At 34.9% G+C, this 19309-nt stretch overlaps 1 protein-coding gene across 6 annotated transcripts in view; it reads right to left on the reverse strand.

Moving 5' to 3' along the window:
* Nucleotides 1–19309, reverse strand: part of NBEA (neurobeachin) — a 506742-nt gene that overhangs the window by 304951 nt on the left and 182482 nt on the right. For 4 of the 6 annotated variants that reach the window (XM_040584004.1, XM_040584003.1, XM_040584006.1 and 1 more), the window contains exons 25-30: nucleotides 15145–15153; nucleotides 12527–12707; nucleotides 11288–11418; nucleotides 9804–9911; nucleotides 7919–8087; nucleotides 6438–6533 (exon numbers count right to left, since the gene is read on the reverse strand). In XM_040584004.1, the coding sequence (XP_040439938.1) occupies nucleotides 6438–6533; nucleotides 7919–8087; nucleotides 9804–9911; nucleotides 11288–11418; nucleotides 12527–12707; nucleotides 15145–15153 (694 nt within the window). The remainder of the gene's footprint in view (nucleotides 1–6437; nucleotides 6534–7918; nucleotides 8088–9803; nucleotides 9912–11287; nucleotides 11419–12526; nucleotides 12708–15144; nucleotides 15154–19309) is intronic. The other 2 variants (XM_040584007.1, XM_040584008.1) reach the window with 1 other exon arrangement.

The following is a 19309-nucleotide window of genomic DNA, read 5'->3' on the forward strand; positions in this document are numbered from 1 at the left end:
CACCAGGAAAGCAGTATGATAATTTTGAGTAGCAGGTAGAAATTCAACAGAATTTTAATTTCATGATTCTCGTGATCATCCATGTCCCCTATAATATTTCCCTCAGTTTCTTGAGAACATATGTACAACCAGACGTTGAAGATGATGGAGTCATGAATTTTGTCAGGACTTCGTGGAGGCAAAGGATATTTTGACAGGCAATGGAAATTAGTCCTTTAGTCCACTTTGTGTAGTTAGACTGCTACCCTTATGAAAAATACTTAGTTTCAAAATAGGCTGGAAATCTCTGTACTACTACATATAGGAATACAAACAACAGTATCACAATATACAATACCCAGAGTACTGTATACCTATGAGATTAGAGAAATTTGATGCTTTACTTGTCTTCAAAGAAAAAGTGGTTTCTGCAACTTTTTAATACAGTTTCTTGTGTCAAGAAAAAAACAACCAGCAGCTTCCAGTCAATCCACAGCACATACCTTTAAGAAATCTGTTAATTTACAGCGCTTTTGGAAAGATACAGAGAGTGTAATCAAGGGACTTGAAAAGCCAATCCATTTTTGATAAAATGTTGTGATAAGCTATATACTGGTTTTCTTCGGATGTTATAAGGTGAATTGCAATGCTTTCATTTCTGAAACACTCCTGAATAATGCTAAGTGAAAACATCAATTTTCAAGTGCAAATATCTTTCCACTACTTGGTTAACATTAATTTCTTCTCAGTAACTAACAGGCTGCCAGCTGAAGTGTAAAAAAAAAATAGTATTCACATTTTTCCGCTGCTGGACATGTGGAAGCACTGTTGAAAGAAACAGTAGTCCAATAAACCTTCAGGATAAGCAAGGACAGCTTCAACAATGACCAGAATTGAGAAAACTCATCTGAAATGATCCTGAGCACCATAGCTAAAACTACTTCAAATTTGTACATGCAGTTGGAAGAAGTTGCATGATAAGGCAGATTAGCTGCTATTAACAGAAGATACTATGCTCCTCTATTTCTCCTGTGTTTTATTCCAATGACAAGACATTTCTGCTCTCAAAATATGCAGTGATTACTCTCTACCTGGCAAAAGAAAGGGCTACTCTCAATTTTTTCAGTCTCAACTTCCACGCTTTCCAGACATAACAGAGAGATATTTTCATACCAATTTTGGGAAAACATCCCAATCTTACCAAAGAAATTGACTGAGAACAAAACATTATTTTCTAAGCTATTCCAATTGCTGCCATTCCAGAAATACAAATTGAAGCATTTTATGCTCTGTAACAAGAGCAATTCTTCCTGACTGGAAGTGAAGACCACCAATGATGCCTTGACTAACACAAGTTTATTTTAAAATGGTTGTGGGAACTGGCAAGTTGTACTGCTCAGATGCGTTTTCAGAATGTACTGTTAAGTCAGAAGCCTTTTAAGAGACTGGATAACCCTCCTACAAAGGCCTGAACCTCCTCTGATGTTAAGATTAATTTAATGGATTTGCTTGAAAAATGAAACAGAAGCAGCTTGTCTGTCTTCCATAAGAAGTAGCTTTGCTTACTGGGACTATCTTCATCCTCCTGAATTTGAAAGGAAGCTTTTCATAGGATTTGAAATCATTCCCCATCACAAGGAGTAGAGATCAAGCTTTAGCACTACTTCCCTACTAAATACAACACAGCTAGGATTTCGCACACATAATCTTTGTGGAAGATGCTGCTAAAGATGAAGGTCAAAGATTTGTATAAAAGGGTTCGCTAGCACACCAGGCTGCAAGGAACCGTCACCTTCGAGGAAGTCAAATGCTCAGCAGGCAAAAAAGGAGACTGGAATACTTATAAGACAAAAAAAAAAACCCAAACAAACAACCCAACCCCCCCCCCCCCCCCCAAAACCAACCCCAAACAGAATTGAGAATACCCTCAACCATACCATGAAACAAATCAGTATTCCTAAACACTTTATAATGAAGAAAGGTGCAGATTAGTTGCATTGCACACTGTTACATAGGTAGACAAGAAGTAAGGGATATTGGAGGGACAATGAGATGCACTGATGAGATTTATTAGATGCCAGATGTGAAGGGAACAAGCCTGCCAATCATTAGGTTGAAGACATTGTGTAATTGTGTACATGGACATACAGTTCCTACTTTAAACCATAGATATGTAGTACTCATAAAGAATATGTAACTATGAACTTGTAAGTAGCAAATTATAGCTATCTATGGGATGGGGATATTACTAAGGCACATAATGTCATTAGACTGGATTAAGTGCCTGAGATCAAAGAATTTCATGGCAGCTTTTGTCATAAAGCACGCCTTGTGTCTGGAGTTCAGTTAAGCCTAGTCAAAGAAGCCAGGACTAATCTGACCAAGGCACAGGTCTACAATGGCATCTGTAGTGACTAGTGCCCATTTTATCTCTTTTTTAAGTAGATTTCTAAAGCAGACCAGATGAATTGTACCCTAAATGTGCCGTAACTCCTCTCCACCTATTATAAATGGAGACTAGGATGACTAACTCAGACATTGATTCATTACTGGTATTTTCCAGAAAGTACAACTCACACATGACTGATGATTTTGAGATAAAACCTGAAAATCTACTACAGAGGTTTTGGTCATACTGCAACACCCACAGTCACAGAGATAGTGACAATGATAAAGAGTGTTTCTATCATCTTTGACTAGTCAGATGAAAACAACTCTACCCTTCTAGCAAAGTAATTTTAAATGTTATTCCCACCTTTACTACACTTAAATATTTTAAATATGCTGAAGAACTTATCTTCATCACAGTTAGTTGAAGAAATCTGATGAACCAAAAGGTCTATACGCCAGAAAACTTTTTAGATCATTTGAGAGGATCTTGCATTTAAACAATTCTTGGTTTAAAGTCTCCATTTTGAAATCTTCATAAACACAGAGAAACTGAGCCATTTGACATTCCAAAAATCTAACTCATTCTAATCTTTTGGTATTGTGAACAGAAAGAAGTCAGTCTAGCAACATCTACTTTTGTAGGATGTGTTTCTCAGACATCCTTCAGATGGAAGAGAATAGTTCTGATCCGCTATTTTCCTTGAGACTGTGGTAATAAATTACTCCAAAGAGTAATACTATATATGACCTAAATTGAAAAGAGAGGGAGCTTTCTTTTAATTTTGGAAGTTCCACTTTGTCTGACTAAGCACAGACTATTTTAGAAGTACTGCAAACCCTTTATAGTTATCAGAAACCAGTACAAGAAACTCAGACACTTGCAACAGACTTAGGACAAGGAGTAAATCTATAGACAGAGTAACATTTTTCTTCTCCTCATTAATCAGCTTAGAAAGAAAAATTAACACAGAAGTATAGAACATTATAAAGAAAAACACCCATTTTTATTGTTAAATGGTAGTCATGGACACCATCGGCTTATTTTTTCTTTCCTAGGTGTGTCCTTCCTCCTTTAAGCACCATAATATAACATATAGCTTGTGAACAATATTTGCATAACAGTAGAAGAAACATTAAATTCTGATTTTACTAGCTACAGACATTTGTAATTAAAGTTAGAATATATTTCCCTGCAAAGCATACTTTACAATACAATACTACATTTTATCTGTATTATTCATATTCATATATATTTTCATATTCATATATAATACCACCAATGAACTAGGCAAAAGTCAACACTTTATACGATGAGAACTGAAAAGTTTCATATCAAGTATAAAAATGTTTAAAATTCTTGTAAGCTGTACTTGCCACCAGCTGTAGTTTTAAGAAGCATACACCAACCAAATACTGTAATGTGTCCAAGACAAGTAGGGCCTCACACTGCCTTATATGTATTTTAACTGAAGATATTGCCCCATGTAAAGAAAAAAAAATCATCACTAAGAACAAAATCAGTATTTTACTTAAATACTGATGATACACCTACTCCTATCTTACTCTTCCCCTGCCAAGTTTCCTGGACAGATATCTAGATTCCATCTACTATAAATGGATTTTCTATAAGCAGCCAATCCCTCTCCCTTAATTCACACAGATCTGTCCCAGAGAAGTCCTGTACAGTTCTAACAATAATGATACAATTTACTGTATTGAATTGGACTGACAAGGAACAAATCCTTCACAACCATTTACTTTCATGTGGAATGAATAAAATAAAGACTTCCATGTAACCATGTAAAAACTGAAATTTTATCATTTTTTTAAAAAAATAGGATTTTGCTTTAAATTTACTATTAAATGCTACATTAAACCACTCTATAATGTGTTAAAAACCTTAATATTTAAAATAATATTCAAATATTACATGCTTATTGCCAACATCTGAAAGCATGTCAGATTAGTAAAAGGAAACCAATTGGTTTAGCCACTGGAATGAAAGATTCTTGAAAGGACAAAATAGGTTTTAACTTTTAGCTTTTTCTGACAGTGGTGACATTTTTTTTCCACTTAATTTCCTGATAATTTTCGAAACTGAGGAAATGGGCTTAGAATATAAAAAGCAGAAACATTTTTCTTCTGTAAGGGGTGAAACAGCTCAGTATAAGTGGCTGAGAGCTCAAAGTTAAAAACTTGAAGTATATGATGGTATCAACAAATAAAATAACTAACTACAGATAACACTTCCTTTCCTGAATAATTTGTTTCTAAAGCCAAAACACTTTTCTTTTTTAACCCACTCACACTTTTACTATAGCTTTATTAAACTATTTTGAAACCAAACCTATATTTTACGTGAACTCAAGGTAAAACAAGTACTATAGACAATAGTACAAAAGATAGAATTCTTAAAAAATGCTTTATTTGAAATATTTTGGTTTGTATGGCTGCCTCCACTTCTCCCTAATCTTTTTTTCTGCCTACATATATTTTACTCATGTACTACATGTAGATAGAAGATTACTTTTCCCCTCCTTTTGCCACCCATTATATCAAATACCAAGCTTCGTACAAATAGCAATATAATCTCATTTATGTTGCATAATCTATGTTTATTCTATTGAATTTAATGACGATTAAATTGTCTTTAAATAATTGTGTTTTGAGGCAGTCTAACCAATCCCAATTTTCAAACAAAGGTGGCTAAAAATAAAATATCCTGTACCTGCTACACAGAAACATGCTATAAACACCCCACCCCCCCCCCCAAATAGAACAACAACAACAACAAAAGATGAGAAAGCAGTATTTAACAGTTTTAGGGGTTTATTCTGTAGTGCTACATAGTACTGTAGTATTCTTGTGAACTAAGAGCAAATTATTTTTTTTTTATCAACAATGGATTAAAGCATACAAATGCAACTATATCACAACAAAGAATATTATGTCAGCAAATGGAATGATCCAAAATATTTCTTTTCTTTGTATGGCAGATAATCTTATTAATCAAAATTACAAATCCTTGCTTACTAGTAGTTAGAAATCAAAACAATTCATAATATAAAGAAATACCAGATGTTGATGTAATGAATATTTTAACATAATGCTTCCAGATCAGCGTATGATAAACAGAAGTTGTATTACTACTAAAGTAGGAAGTTAACTATTTCTGTTCTTTATAAATAAGATACAACTTTAAATTTCTTAGGCTTTTTATAAATCAGTCTTTTTACTCACTGAGATTTTTCAAAATCATACCAAGAATATTTTCATCAGATTAATTTTTTTAACCTATTTTACATTTCTGTATTTGCAGCACAGTGCATGCAAAGAAATGGGAAAAATGTACATGCAAACTTGGCTGAAGTTACATTCGGGTAACTCTCTCTTTTTCAAGTAACGATATCTGAAAGACTTATTCCCTACATAATATAGTATCTATTCAAACAAACAAACAAACAAACAAAACAAATCGGGCCCAAAACATATAATAGTTGCTCTGGTCACAAAAGCAGTTTCCTTCAAGAAAAGCACAGCACAGCACATTAACTAACAGGCATAAAATAATTCACAATACATACAATACCAGAGGTTTACATACCATCAAGAAGGCAAGAAAAAAGCAAAAAAGGAAAGCAAAAGTATAGGAAAAGGTATGGGGAAAGGGAATACTACAAAAGTACTACATACTTTATGTGGTATGCAATATTTTTAAAATAGGCCTGATTTTATTTTTATGGACTTAATATTGTAGCAGAACAACCACAAACCAAAAAAGCATTTTAAATTTTCTACATCCATTCCCTCCTCCTGACTTCTTTTTTTAAATTTAATTTCTTTTATTTCATAATAAGTAAAGTTAATAAATGGTAGTAAAAGAGGGAAAGAGATTTCCTAGAGAAATGTAGGCAGGAAGTTAAAGTTTTAAAGGTATCATCAGGTCTGATCTCCATGTAACCTGAGGCGTATACTTATTTATCAACAATTACATCACAGTTAGTTCTTGAATTACATTACATTAAATAAGAACACCCAAACAGGTTAGGAGATGATGTTAATATTACCTTTGTAAAATGAGTGGGCAAAGCTCTGCTCAGGAATTAACTTGGCAAGGAATCCATGGTTCAAACTTGGGTGAGGGATAGATGGTATGACCACAACTGTGGAGAAAATCATGGAATCAAATGTGAGCCAGCTAGTATTCATGTGTGGTCTGGTCCACTGTGGATCCATGACAGATATCCTATCTCATTGAAACATGCAAATATGGTATTATCAACAAAAAAATGCATTTCTAAAGGAAGAAAACAAGTTCTGTATCAAGAGATAGGAAACAGCATACCTATTATTTGGGCACTTCAAGAGCAACATTCATAGGGGAAAAGACACACAGAGAGATATATATGTATGCACACACAGAGGCAAGACAATTATGGATGAAATAGTTCACTGAAACTAGCAGTTTCTTAGTGCAGAACCGTAACATATAACCAGGAAGGTGCAAAAAATTATGATTTCTCATAGTTAAGTTCATGTAATACATTTATAATGGAAAGCCTACAAACACATGGACTTCAGAAATTATGTATAAGCAGTAAATCAAAACATCATGATGAATAAGAAAATAATGACTAAATGTAAATATGACACAAATTGGAAAAAAAGGTCTATGAAGAATCAAAATTAGCAACTCTGTAAATGGAAAAAGTCATTAAAAGCAGTACAAGAAGAAAAACATACATAAAGACCTTCATGGACAAATTCAGTTACAGTTTTAAGCTCCTTTAACACAGAAGGTACAGTTAGAATCAATTGACTCAGACTTGAAAAAAATCTACTGAACTGACAGTGTATAATATTTGAAACAAAGTGGGGTAAAGTTTGGATTCCTAATTTCTGATGGGTTCTGACAGCTAAGAGACTCCCTCCCTCTCAGGCTGAAGAACACATGCTAGTAAAAACCACTACTTCTAACAAAAATCAGGAACAGTTCAGTCAAAGAAGGCAACAGAAGTGTCTCCTTTTTATTACATTTTTTCCACAGGCTTTTAAACGCAGGCACCAACACAGAGGACTCCAGGAAAGTACTCAGTACTCACTACCCTTTCACAAACCTCCTCACTCAAACAAAAGGAGTTCACATGGGCAAACAGCTGTGTTTGCTGTTTATATATTTCATGGTATAGAGTTAAAGTTATCTGTTCTTCCTAACAAATAAGAGATTTAGGAAGTTGTGCTGACCGACTATCTCGTACTTTATAGCTTTAACTCCATCAGGCACCCTGTTTCTTTTTAATTATTTTCAAGTTAAAGGAAAAAAGCCATAAAAAAGCAATATGCCAGTGAAAACTAGTTATACCCTATGAGCAAATATACAGAATAACTAAAATCTGCCAAAGTATGTTAAAGAGCCAAATAATTAGACAGGAAGAAAGTAGCAAGTAATTACCTATTAGGATCTTTAGCTGCTCATTAAAAATACTTTGTAGCAAAATTACTGCTCTAAAAAAAATAATCAAGTAACATTTGAAGAAAACAAATATACCTGTACTTGTTGGTGAATTTATTTCTTGTCTGATATTTCTACCTGTCTGGCTCCCAGACCTTGCGGTTTCTCTTTGTGGTTCTAGTATATCACGGTATTTGGAGACCATCAGAACGGAAATAAAGTAGACTACTGCCAAAGCTAAGAACTGAGCCTGTTTGCTGTCATCCTGTGTTGGAGAAAAAGGAACAGATCTATAATATCAGACATTTCCATAGAATTTTCACACAAGAACATCACAAGGCGTAATAAATAATATCTTTCTGAAACATTGTATCTGTTAGTATAGTAGCAAATGGATTACATAGATGATTTAATGGATTTTTAGTGGAGTACTATGAACATAGCGTGTATTTAAAGTACTGAATTTTACAGGTAATTTGGTCACTACACAAATCTCTGGGACTGTGGAGCCAATGGGCCTTTCAGAACAGAGGCCTGATTCTGCTCTGGAAGTGCTTTCAAGGCTTCCCAACTGCAAGGGCAACTGACTTTAGCTGCCCCAAGGATGAGACTCCGAAAGCTCTGGCCACACAAGAAGGTAAGGGGTACTACTGCTGAGAGGGAAAACTAAGCTCAACAGATGCTTTTCTAGCTAACGCTGGATGCATAAGCAGGCATAACAGCTTCTGGTAACATGTAAAAGCAGGAGGGATATGATCACTGTTTTTTTTCCAGCAATAAATCCCAGCTCCTACATTCTGTCTTCTCCTTGAACAGGACTGTCAGCAGCAACCCTAGCTTTCCAGGACTCTGATTTAAGTAAAGGCCAGGACCACGGCAACTTCGCTGTCTTCCTCCCATGCCACATATTCCACTGTCCTATGGCAACTACCATCAATGGCTTAGGTATCATCCTGATTAAGCTTAAGTTGCTGTAGCTCATCTGAAGTATTTTTTTTTATTATTATTATGGTGTAAAACTCAACACGGTAGACATAAAGACTTCAGCTTCTATCTACTCCTATAGTGGTTTCACAATTCCACAATTATGCATTTTCTGTGACAAATCCAGTGCTTGCCTGCCATGTTTTCTGGGTGTTATTTAATTTGGCTGCATGTCTTAGCAGTTCTTAAAATAACAGAAATCTTCTTGTTAACTTTCATGGAAATGCCAGAAACAGCATTTCCCCATTCCCTTCTACTCTACTTAAGAAGGGTAGGTGAGAGAAGATCTCCACCCAAATTCAACCTTGCCCTTTCAAGATGATCAGATCATCCTGACAGATACTTTTTTTGTGTGTCAAGTTCTACTTTCTTCTTTTTAAAGTTATTTCTAACATCATTCTTCACTTCAATCTACTTGAACTTAGGTTGGAGAAGTTTAAGCATACCTATTGGTGTATATATAATAGTAATTCCTATTGTACTTATTTCCAAAAAAACCCACACTGTGATGCATTTATTCTAAAAAAACTATGGAAAAATCTGAAAAACAAAAAAAAATACATATTTATATATAGTGTGTATAAATATATATGTTTAGCAGAAGTAAAAACTGTCTTTATAAATCAATTTGCTGCAGTTCTGTAATACATATAGTAATTCTTCCTCCTACCATGGTTGGAAAATAGCTGACACCTTTAGTAATCCAGTTTTAATCAACATAAGACATAATTGATTTTTTCTGACTGTGATTATTTGGCTAATATAAGATCAAGTCTGACTGTCAAACACAGTTAGCTACTAATCTGAAATAGCTTACCAGTATGATTTTAAAGTGCAGAAAGTGGCTGGTAGTTACAAAGCCACAAGCAGATGGTTTGCAGATAATATACAAAGTACAACACATGAAGGGTATTTTTAATTCCGGTGCAATCAAAATCTCTTTCAAAATATAAGTGATGATTTTGCAGAAGAAAGAATTACAGCACATATTACTCACCACATCACGAAAAACAACTGCTCGTAGACGATTAATATCAACATCCTGAAGAAGCCTATCAGGGTCTTTTATAGGAGAAAGATTGCCAGGGACATTTTCAAGGGGAGTCTAAAAATAAAAAGTAGTGAGATTTTTGTCTATCCCCCTCACCCCCCACCCCCAAATATCAAAGCATTTCTGTTAGAAACTTAATTTGACACCTTTTTTAGATATTGCATCAATCTTAGATTCTTTTTTACCACCAATAAGCTTCCAACATAATACTCAGAAAAGGGTTCTAGAAATAAAGAAATGTTATGAATTATTATCTTAACACTATTTAGATAAAAAATTTTACATCTTCCCAGTACCTCAGAACTGTATCTTTTCCCAGAGTTACAATAATTTGCACACAAAAGGTTATTTCAAATTAGAGTTGTCTCATAGCAGTACAATAAATTATTTCTAGTATGTTTGTTAAATTTAAAAATGATGAGCAGAATAATTTTGAAAAATCAGTTTATGTTCATGTTACTGAGAATTATTACAGACTACTTACAGAATAACTGCTATTATTACAAAAGCATAGAGTAGTATGCTTCCTTTAAAAAATGATAATGTATTACAAATGATGCCTAAACACCTAAAAGTCTCCTTATACTGATTTGCTTTGCACTGAATGTGATAATGTGGAGAAATGTAATGTTTTGGTGTGATTTAATGAAATAATTTTGTGAAAGTAGCTCAGTTTGTAAATGCTATCTGAAAGTCTTTAGAGAAGAAAAACCACTGAATTTAGTAATGAAAATATAGTAGCAAAAAAAGGGATTTTTTTACATCATACGAAGTGTTGTATTGTAGGCATGGGCTATGCTAAATTCTCCGAGATTTGAATTTCAGGACTTCCAAAGTCTTAAAGTCGCCCCCCCCCCCCTTTTTATTAATTATTCATTAGTAATTATAATGAAATTATAAATTAATAACAATAAATGCAAATAAAAGCTATTAATTAATTAATTATTAATTATAAAAATGAACGATGAATTAATGAAACCGGAAAACTAAGCTGTAATTGAATATTAAATAACTTTGATTCCTAAACCCAGATAGAAAATACTGATGTCTAATATGCATTCAGAGGTCTGTGGAAGTTGTCAGGACTCAGATGTTCCATCAACAAAGATACGATTGCAGGATTTCATCAAAACTGCAAGTGTCCTGACAAATTAAAAAAGCTGTGTAGGTATACATGACAGGTTTAAGGGGATGACTTCTTTGAAGTAGACCAAGCAAGAGTGAAAAAGCTTATTTAAAATTACTCCAGTCATACTACTGTGTTAATGTTTTCTTGTTTCAAATAAACCCCCTCACATTTACTTTAAATCAGTTAACAGCAAAACCCTAAGCTTTTGCCAAATATTTGAGAAGGCAGTTACAATTATTTTCTGATCCTATGAAGCAGTAGCATGGATGTCATTGCTGCTGGTAACTGAGGAGTGGGTTACCTTGGTTGCTGCTGCTGCAGTTACACCCTGAAGAGCATCTTGAGTTTTACTGCTGATTAACGATGTCTTGTTCACTCTTTCTCTCTGCCTTTGCCGACATTCTAAGCAGTTTCTCACAGCCACACAACAAACTAAAAATACGTTATGAAAATGTTACAAACTGGAGTATTTTGTCATTATTATAGGCAGATCATCAATTAGCAATCTGTATATCTAATTTGATATGACAGTAACCATATCCAAATAACAAGTGCCACATAGTTCTCACATTAGGTTCTCTGTTGGTGCTAAGAAAGCATGATGTTGATTTACTTATTTTATTCTTTAGTTGAACAACTGAATGTTTTATATAACTGATATATCACTACATTAACATTTGAAAATTATGAATCCTTGAACTGGAGCTCTTGTACATTATTGATTTGTTATCAACACTTAAAATCTGAAAGTACTTATGTACAGCTAGAATAGAAAAAAAATAGTAGGCAGTAATTTAGAATTTGATGAAAAATGATCATTGAGCATAAATCACAACTTTTATTTTAGCAGCAGTATAATTATCAGTGACCTAATGAGTGGTATGAATAATAACAGGACAAAATCTGAGTACAAAAACTATTCATCATTTGAGAGATTAAAAAGTATGTTGGACGTAACATTAGCAAAACAGCACCATGCCAGATGACAGTCAAAATTTAATGTTTGCAAGGATAAACTGATAGAGTTTGCATAGAATAGTTTGAATTCTTCATAAATTTAAAAATTTCCTAAATTAACTGTAACAGTATATAGCAAATAGTGAAGAGAGGTGCCAGACTGTTGCAACATGTATTAAGGTCTACATAGTCTGCACATGCATCCCACGCTTTTTCTTACATAGCCTATAAATAGTCTTCCAAATCCATGGAGACCTGGATAAGGAAACCTGCAACATGCAGGTAGCAAAGCAGTTTTAAGGAAAAAAAAAATCTCAATTTATTTAATTAATATTTTTACTCCCCCAAAGTATAAACAATTTGAAACGTATAAGAAAGAACAATCTCAGACATGTCATTTTAGCTTATTCTTGTGCCTAAATTGAATCAACCATAAAACTGTCTCAAATCAATAATAAACAGGATTTTTATGTTATCACATCATAGTCAGTACAAGTCCTTTCCTACATGTGTCACTATTTGATCCATCTGTAGCTCATTGATCTGTAAGTAATTATTTAATACATACTGTCTGCCAACTTACCAAGCCTTAGGCACTGTCGCATTAGACCTCCAGAAGACATGTTTTTTTCAGCTTCAATCTCACTAAAATTTAGAGAACTGGCAAATACTAGTACATCAACCATTGCCATCAGACGGCTGAGAAAAGTTACTGCTGTCTCTGCTGACATTCCCTGTGTCACTTCAATATTTTCCAATTCAGTCTTTAAAAGGAGATAATTGAATTAAACATTTTGAACACAACTGGAATATAAAGACAGCACATACACATACAAATCTAAATTGTTATGCCTAATGACAAAAACGTTAGAGTTACTTAAAAATCTCCTACTATTAACGTAAATTCGAATTAAGACAGCACAAAGAGTGAGAAAATTATTTACATTTACATGCTGTAATAGATGAGAAAAAGTCTAATATAAATGAGAAAGTTTTTAGCAACTATGTAAAGACAAAGTGTGGCCAGATAGTAAAACAATGCACTGTATCTATGGGTGCAACATACTCTTACATTCTTCCATAGGCTAAGCAAACTGACAGGTAACAGATGAAAGTCATTACTGTCTGTACAGCTTTTATGTTCCTTTAGATAAACAAGTAAATGTGAGGAGTGGAGTGGGAAAAAACACAGTATTGCCCTGTTTCCATGAATCGATTCTCCCTGGGAATGCTTATACCATATCGGAACCTGACAAAGTCCAATTCTCCTGGAGATCAGAAGACAGAATGTTTACTCCCTCATGACAGCAACAGGGGGAAGTAAAAACATGACAAGTTATATGGCACGCAGCTCACACTTCCCAGAGAATGGCTATTTCTTTCCTAATATAGTGTTGGATTCTCCTTAATGGGAATCCACAGAAAAATGCTGAATGAGGTCAGTATTTCTGAAATCTGAAAGGGGCCACGTTTTTCTCCAAAAAGATACTTTGAAGTCCAGGGTCATGTTTTCAAGTGCATTCAGGTGTTGAACAGTGCAGATACATAAGGAAACAATAAGTTTAATTAAAAAAATAAATATCTGTTTAAACACTTTTACCTCTGGAGCTAGGAAAAACTGAAAACAGGATTTAGTACTTGACTGTGTCCACATTTATATGCCTAAATACTATTTTTGAAATTGTTTACAGATGTTTGCTTCTTACTGTCAACAAGATTTCAGATCTCAGGGCTTTTCTGAACATGGAGTTCAGTCCCTTTGAAAATTATTACTTTTGTTAGGTTTGTTTATTTTTATTAATTTGCTTAGAAGTATTTAAAAAAAATATACAAAATGTATTTTTTGCTGTTAAGGCCATTTCCTTCCAAAGAAAAATACAGAAAAATAAAAATTTCTTTATTTCCATACTTCTAAAAAAAACTAGTAACCTCACTCATAACTCACTTTTTAGAATACTTCACCTACAAAACTATTAAAGTGTGAACTGTGCCAAACTGTATTAAGGAAGAAACTGTTTTGAAAGATGAAGGATGTAATGTGGCATGTGTCACCACAAAGATAGATACCGCTTCATTTAATTTCTCTTCAGGATGTAACATGTCAGTTACATGAGTGATTTGGGAAGGGCTGTCATCTGTCTGATCTGCCCAATAATATCAGAAAAATGGTAAAATGACAACTCTCAGAAGAACGATTTCCAGCCTATCTTCTTTCACCAAGTCTCCCCCGCTTAGTGTGTGCTGTGTTCCTACATTTTGGAATAAGTTGCTGGATTTTTATAACAGACTGGAACATCATTTTCGAAAGCACTCATCCAAAGAAAACATATTTGCAAAAATCTATAGCTGTAACAGTCTCCTAGAAAAACTCATAGGTGGTTATAAAAACTTGAACTTTGAACTCATGCTTGAAATAACTTCAGGCTTGCTAGCAGCCAACTGACTGCCTGCTGTTGATTTTTCTTAAGCTTCAATTGTATTGCATCAATCATAGTCTTAAACCTCCTCAGAATACTCATTGCTTTTTTTTTTACAAGTTATGTAATAAATTCATCTTATATAACACTTTGTTTCATTTTACCAAGACTTTTGCAGACTTTGAATTGAAAAAAAAAAATATCTTTTTTTACAAATTTCCCTAAAATTCTGCTGGATGGAAGTAAAAAATGACAGTTTTTTACAGCAAAACTTACCATCAGTTCTACCTGTTAAATACAGCACATTGATACTCTAATGATGTTAAAAATAAGATCCATTATTTAATCAAGCTGCTTTCAGGTATTATCAATATTTTAGAGAGATGCAGCTCAAAAACTCTTTAAAAAGTGAACAGATCACCATCTCATGACTATTCAGCATACTTTAAAAGCAGTAACAAGTCTCCCATATAATTAACGTGTTCAGGGCCTAAAGAATTCTTCTATTAACAACCGTATTTATAACTTAAACTAGCTCATGGGCCTGCCTACATTCAGTCCGGTAGCCAACAGTAAGCATGATACTTGACAATGCCTTAAATTACTCAAGGGAAACATGTTAGGAAAAGTTAATGATTACCCTAATACATTCCTATTCACATCCTACTACATGATATAGGAAAATAATAATGGTAATAAAAAAAGCGCCAAAATATTAAATGATCAAAAAAAAGGTATTTTTTGAAAATGCAAAAAAAATGAAACTTACAGCAGCAATACTAACCTTAGAACCCTGGACATGCAACAGACAAAACAGACAACAGATCACAACAATAAAAGAAAAAGAAAATTATTTAAGTTAACTAAAAATACAATGTAAAATTGAAACAAATTAGTATCTTGGAATTACACATTTGTTTAATTTGTAATTAGAACAGCAAAATATTTCAGCTCAGAATGAACATTTGAAAATAAAGACTTCCAAAAGACAGCTATGCATAAGGAAAACTGTAAATCTTGTATTATGGCATTCATGTAAACACTGATTCTTCCAAACCAATGTACATCTTTTATATAGTACATTCAGCAATTTTATGAAGCCATGTAAACCAAAGTGATGTTTTTACTGATTGTATAGAAATAAAATTATTGCTTTACAACAAGCCATTCAACTGAAATGTAATAAAATATTTAATCCTTGTATGAGGAGGCAAATATGTTTAAAATGCTTTGACGAAACACATGTACGTCACAAAAAGCAAACTGGTTCTTCATGCACAATGCTCCTTCCTTTGAAGCAACACAAGATAGCTCCTTTTGTACATTACATTTGGGTGGGATTCCTTCAACCTAAATCACTGTCATACCAGGTATTTAAATGCTTTTGAACCACAGAAAGAAAATAAAATTAAAGATTTACTATGCCCCTGGGACAGAGTTAGTCTTCAAGTTCCAATGTTCACAATTACATAGGCGTGTTAGATTTTTATGTTTTAGTTGTAGATAGATGCACTTTCTCTCTTATGACAATAGGCAAGGAACTAATCCTTGGGTTTTAACTGGTTACATTTTAAAAAGGGAAAGAAACAGAATTTTCAAGAGTTTGTCAATATTTTTGTCATTTAAATAGTTGGAAAACCTAATCTAGCAGAAAGAAAACCAAGATGAAACAAACTGCTTGCTTTCCTGTCAGAACAGAAAATACCACGTTCAACCAGTTTTTAAGTGTATCTTCCCCTTTTATAGATGGATGTACCTCGAGAATTGAACTGTGGCTATTATCTCTCAATTACTAGCTGACAGTTTTTACATCAGTGTACCACTGTTGATTCTCAGAATTTTTACAGATCACACAGCACCCGTGGCATCACATGAGTCATGAACACAGTAATGCTAACAATATATACAGAACATACAGAAAAATATCTCATCTTGGCTTTTAATGCACAAACCTAATAAGGCTGTCTTTAAATGTTTGAGCATTGTAGCCAGCTGTTCATGTAACACCAGCGACTCTCAGATCACAGTTTGAGAGCTGCTGCTTTAAAAGCTGCAAGCAAGAATTAGAATTATAGACTTCACAGAATAAGTGGGAAAACAAACTAATTGTAAGGGGTCTGGAAATTTACTCTCGATTGTCACATAGATTTCAACTCCTCAAATTTCTTTTGCCTTACTCAGTGTCCTCAAGTACTTGTCACAGCTGCTATTCTTGTAATAAGCAATGATTAATTCAAATTCCTAGCTTGTACACAGTGTTTTATCTGGCAACCAGCTGCTATTAACAGAAAGCATCTCTGCAAACCTTTTTCTTTACAGCTCCTCAAATATGCTTTTTACACACTTGTACACCACCTTAAAAATGTCTTCCTTACAGCTGTAATTAAAAAGAAAAAAAAGCCTCAAAGACCTCCCCCATAGAAAGGAGAAAAAAAAAAAAAAAGGTTATCAGTATTTTATATTTTATAGCCTCCCTATAATATTGGCAGAATTATCTAATTTCCCCAATTTAATAAGACATCAGAATCAACAATGCAACACACTCCAGCTTATAATGCAAAACAACAAAATAGGGTGTATTTTTTTGTTACACTTGCTTCAGTTTCATATTGTTTCACATATACAATTGACAGTGTTTTAAAAACACCAGCATCAGAAGCAAGGCCTTGTACAGACCCTGAGACAGAGGTGGCATAGAACTGAAACCAAGGGAAATATTAAAATATGTGGAAATAATTACTGCATACTACAGCAAACTTTGCCATGTATTCCATGCAAACATACAACCTTCACTGTACTTGAGTCACTCACAGATTTGTGAGTGGTTTGCTTACATAGATAATGATTCTTTCTTTTTCCTATTCATATTTAAAGGCTCATGTTCACAGCACTGTTCAGATCATCCTAGTCTGGATTAAAAAACAGGACAGCAAAAGGCAAATTTCTATTACAGTAATTCCAGGCCACTTGAGAGGAATTACAGGGATGTGGTCAGAACATGCACAGAGGCGATGAGGAAGGCTAAGGTCCATTTGGAATTAGATCTGGCAAGGGAGGACAAGACCAACAACAAAATCCTATTCAAGTACGTCAGCAGGCCAAGGATGACTAGGTAAAATGTGGGCCTGCTGTTGAACGAGGTGGGTGCCCTGCTGACAAAGGACACAGAGAAGGCAGAGTTACTGAATGCCTTGTTTGCTTCAGCCTTTACTGTCAAGGCTGGCCCTCCAGTTTCCCAGACCTTGGAGGCAAGAGAGGAGGTCTGGAGAAAGACTTTCCTTTGGTTGAGGAGGATCGGGTTAGAGATGACTTAAGCAAACTTGACACTCACAGATCCGTGGGTCCTGATGGGGGACGCACCTCCCAGTGCTGAGGGAGCTGGCAGATGTTATTGCCAGGACACTCTCCATCATCTCTGAAAGGTCATGGAGGACTGGAGAAAAGGCACAGTCACTTCAGTCTTTGAAAAGGGCAAGGAGAATCCAGGAAACTACAGGCTAGTCAGCCTCACCTCCATCCCTGGAAAGGTGATGGAACACATCTTGGAGGACATCACAAAGCACGTGGAGGAAAAGAAGGTCATCAGGAACAGTCAACGTGGATTCACCAAGGAGGAATTACGCCTGACTAACCTAGTAGCCTTCTAGGATGGAATGGCTGGCTGAGTAGATGAGGGGAGAGCAGTGGATGTTTTGCCTGTGTAGCCCGGAGAAGAGAAGACTGAGAGGGATCTTATCAGTGTATGCAAATACCTTGAGGGCCAGTGTCAGGAGATGGGGCCAGGCTCTTTTCAGTGGTGCCAAGTGACAGGACAAGAGGGAACAGGCACAAACTTCAACACAGTGTGTGTTCCATCTGAATATGAGAAAGAACTTCATTACCTTGAGGGTGACAGAGTGGAACAGGCTGCCCACAGAGGTTGTTGAGTCTCCTTCTCTGGAGACATTCAAAACCTGCCTGGATGTGACTGTGCCACCTGCTCCAGGAGAACCTCCTTTGGTGGGGCGGGGGAGCTAAATGATCCCCACAGGTGTCTTCCAACGCTAAGTATTCTGTGCTAAGCATTCTGTGATTCTGTAATTCAATAGTGAAGAAATTCTATAATTAAGATTGCCTGTTCTACAGCAGACAAAGGATCATGGAGTAATCTTCCACCCAGCCCAGAATTGCCATTTCATGCCAAGTCCTAACTATGCAAAGGAAAAAATCTTGTTGAAATTGGAAATTCCCCAAACATTCATCTTTTTTAAAAACTGTGACAGTACTGTTTTTTCAGCAAGGGAGAGAACACAATACAGAATCTGCTGCAGAAAAGAAGAAAAACCCTGCAATTTCTCTGATATTCTGAAAGTAATTTTGCTAAAATTATCTCTTGGCTCTTTTCTGCATATAGCCCTAATTAATTCAAATATCCAATATTCAGCATCTATGCTATTAATGAGAAATAGGTGAAATACCTTTAAAGAAATACGAGAGGCAATGGGACACATTTAATAACTAACTGTAGCAGATTGTCGAGATGAGAGTTTTGTAACAGACATTTAGCAGCCCAGGATGAGGCTTTGTTTCAACTCAGACTGACACACTGAAGTCAAGGAAGTGTGAATAGGTAGGACTGTGAGAATAATAAAGGAACTCTGTTTCTGTCTGTCATCTTCTCTGTAAGAAAACAAGCTACCTCACAACAAGAGGCTGGATTCAGCTCCAGGTTAACAGTCATTGCAGCAGGATCTGGCTTATTATCCACTAGGTGTCTACACGAAAGAGCACTGAATAATTTGCTTCTATTGAGCAGATCTCCACTAGCTAGAAATCTAGTCCACATGCAAGTACTTCAAGTGGATAGGTAAATTTACCCTAATCTCTTCCTGAATTCCATCCTGTTTTATCATCCTCAAGTAAAAGGGTGGAATGATCTTTACTGTGTGTTCTATAGCCTTTTTGGTCTC

Source organism: Falco naumanni, chromosome 2, assembly GCF_017639655.2.
Source record: "Falco naumanni isolate bFalNau1 chromosome 2, bFalNau1.pat, whole genome shotgun sequence".
Lineage (NCBI taxonomy): Eukaryota > Metazoa > Chordata > Aves > Falconiformes > Falconidae > Falco > Falco naumanni.